At 36.8% G+C, this 2916-nt stretch overlaps 1 protein-coding gene across 1 annotated transcript in view; it reads left to right on the plus strand.

The window, feature by feature from the left end:
* LOC106872772 (protein PFC0760c) overlaps positions 1-1490 on the plus strand; it is a 12528-nt gene extending 11038 nt beyond the window's left edge. Inside the window, exons 6-7 of the mRNA XM_014919872.2 lie at positions 764-806; positions 1471-1490. Coding sequence (XP_014775358.1) covers positions 764-806; positions 1471-1490 — 63 coding nt within the window. The remainder of the gene's footprint in view (positions 1-763; positions 807-1470) is intronic.
* The last annotated feature ends 1426 nt before the right edge of the window (positions 1491-2916 follow it).

A 2916-nucleotide genomic window follows, 5' to 3' on the forward strand; every position in this document is an offset into this window, starting at 1 on the left:
TATATATATATATATATATATATATATATATATATATATGTGTGTGTGTGTGTATATGTTTGTGTCTGTGTTTATCCCCCCAACGCACCGATGCTGGTGTGTTTACGTCCCTGTAACTTAGCGGTTTGGCATAAGAGATCGATAGAATAAGTACTAGGCTTCGAAAGAATAAGTCCTGGGATCGATTTGCTCGACTAAAAGGCGGTGCTCCAGCATGGCCGCAGTCAAAATGACTGAAACAAGTAAAAGAGTAAAAGAGTTATAAAAATATAATATGATTCTTTTAAACAGTGAATGGCTAGGAGGGTCCATCCAGATAAAATAGGAAACAAAGGGGTCCATATGCAAAAGATGGTTGAGGAACACTGCCATAAAGACATCCAAGTCTGATGCTGTAATACTTTGCTTCAGACACTATTATCCTGTATATCATTATTATCATAATTTATGCAGTTGCTCTTCCATAAGTTGAGACATGGTTGGATGATTTTTATCATTCAGCTTCTAAGGTATCCTCATATGACAGACCATCTTGTATTGTCCTGTCTTGCTGCTTTGTTCCTGTGTCTATATGGAACATTTTTATGAAACTGGTGAGGTATATACATCAGTTGGTTTCTAAATATATAAGCATTTTCCCTGGCATGCTAATGATTCTGCCAGCTTGCTGCTTTTATTACTACTACTATTACCAGCCATAAATGTACATTGATATCTTTACTCCATCATTTCCAGCCGTAATTCTTGATCTCTATTTTTCTAGACATCATCACAGAAAAAAGCCAAGAACAGTTTCCATGACAACGGTGAGTTGATTATGTTAACCTTGTTGTTGTTAAATGCAATTCTTACATACACAACTTTTTTTTCTTTTTATAATGGTTTGGTTGTTTGATGTTCCAATGGCCTTTACAGGCCTTCCACAACCTGTCAGATATATGCAGCAGATGTTCTCCTTGATGGTCATATCAAAAGCATGACCATGAATGTAAATTCCAGTGAATAGGGTTCTGGAGGGAAAGGGCTAGGCAGAATAGTTAATAAGGGCAAGGTGGGATGGAGTGGGAGGAGGAATGCAGCAAGTTGGTAAGGTCTGAATGGAGGTAACAGCCTATAAGCCTTCTTTGGCAAACAGTGGCAACTTTAGTTGACCTCACGGGGAGACAGCACATCTATGGGCCAAAGTATGGAGTGTGTTGTATAGCTTCAGACACATGTTTGTTGTTGTGATAAGCTAGTTTCAAGAGTCCTAGAAATGTTAAGGTTTTTTAAGCCAGTGGAATTCTGGTTTAAGCATCCCATATGACCCCTTGTAATCTTTGTATTTTTTGGGAATTTTCAGAAAATTTTTGTGAATTTGTGTTCGACGCACAGGAATTCATATGATTATTAAAAAGAAATTTTTTTTAAGCTCACCCCACATAAATCTTAAAATTTCCAGTCTTTTTTGAATTTTTGTTTTGAAATCAGTTAAAGAATATGGGATTTGATTAAATCTCAGCAATGGACCATTGAATGTGTTTATGAGGAGAAAGATACTGCAAAACATATAGGTCAGGGTGACAAAGAAACATGGAAGGTATCAGGTGGTTGTGAGATGTGCTAAATCACCCACAAATCACACAAAAAATATTTCATTTTGCATAATCATTTTAATTCTGGTGTGTAGAACACAAAATTGCAAAAATTTTCTGAAAATTTCAAAAATCAAAAAGTCGAAGGGTTAAATGGGTGCTTAAACCAAATTCTGCCTTTAAGCCTTTAAATCTACTCTTGTAAATTGTTATCTTGTATGAGAGGGTAGATGGTGAAGACAAGAAGTTATCAGATTACAGCAGACAAGGAACAAAGCAACTGGCATCATCATTTTAGTATCCACTACCATTCTTGCATAAGCGAAACAGAATTTGCTGAAGCTGGATGCCCTTCCTGTTGCCAACCTACTTCTTTCCAGGCGAGCTATGTTTTTGCTCAATGTTGAAAATAAAAAACAATGACAATCATTTGCAATTATCACATGATGTCAAAACAAAGAGAGACATACACACACACAGACACATGCATGCTTCTTTTAGTTTCTATCCACAAATCCACTCAAATGGCTTTGAATAGCCTATGACAGAAGATACTTGCTCAAGGTGCCACACAGTGGGATGAACCCCAGAACCATGTGGTTGAGAAACAAGCACTACATAAGAATGTTATGAGCAGAAATATGAATTTGTGTTCATGTAAACAAATATTTAGCCTTGCTGTGAAGAAAAGGAAATTACACACACCACTTCAAGTTTGTCCAGATTGGTGTATTCTATGAATAACTTTATACTGCTAGTCTCTATGGGACCAAATTATAATTGATCTTTGGTGATAATGCTTTATCAAAATCTGAAACTGTTCTAATCAACCTCTTCTTCTGACCACTGAGAAAGAGTCCTTTCCCCACTGCTTTATTGGTTACTCCTAGTCTTTACCTTTCCACCGAGACTAAATGTGTGTTTACTAAAAAGGCATACTTGTAAATTTATTTTACACTTCCATGCCACCATAGATGAGCGTTAAATGATGATATATAGATATATATATTTGACAGGAAGGACAACAAAAGAAAGAAAGAGACCTCGATATTATGCAAATAGAGGAATTTATCTGTAAAAATATGTGACACTTATTCAGTAGCCATGATAAAACTCCAAGTTTCGGATGCCAGGGTGGGAGCCCACGCCAACATCTCTTCAGTTTTCTGGCCAATTGAAAATTCCTGTGAAAAATGACTGGCATCCGAAACTCGGAGTTTTATCATGGCTACTGAATAAGTGTCACATATTTTTACAGATATATATATATGAACATTGGGCCTCACCGAGGCGATGACTACTGACCGAGACCTTTGGAAATGTGCTGTGCGTGAGAAGACCC

This window comes from Octopus bimaculoides, chromosome 11, assembly GCF_001194135.2.
Source record: "Octopus bimaculoides isolate UCB-OBI-ISO-001 chromosome 11, ASM119413v2, whole genome shotgun sequence".
NCBI classification, from domain to species: Eukaryota; Metazoa; Mollusca; class Cephalopoda; order Octopoda; family Octopodidae; genus Octopus; species Octopus bimaculoides.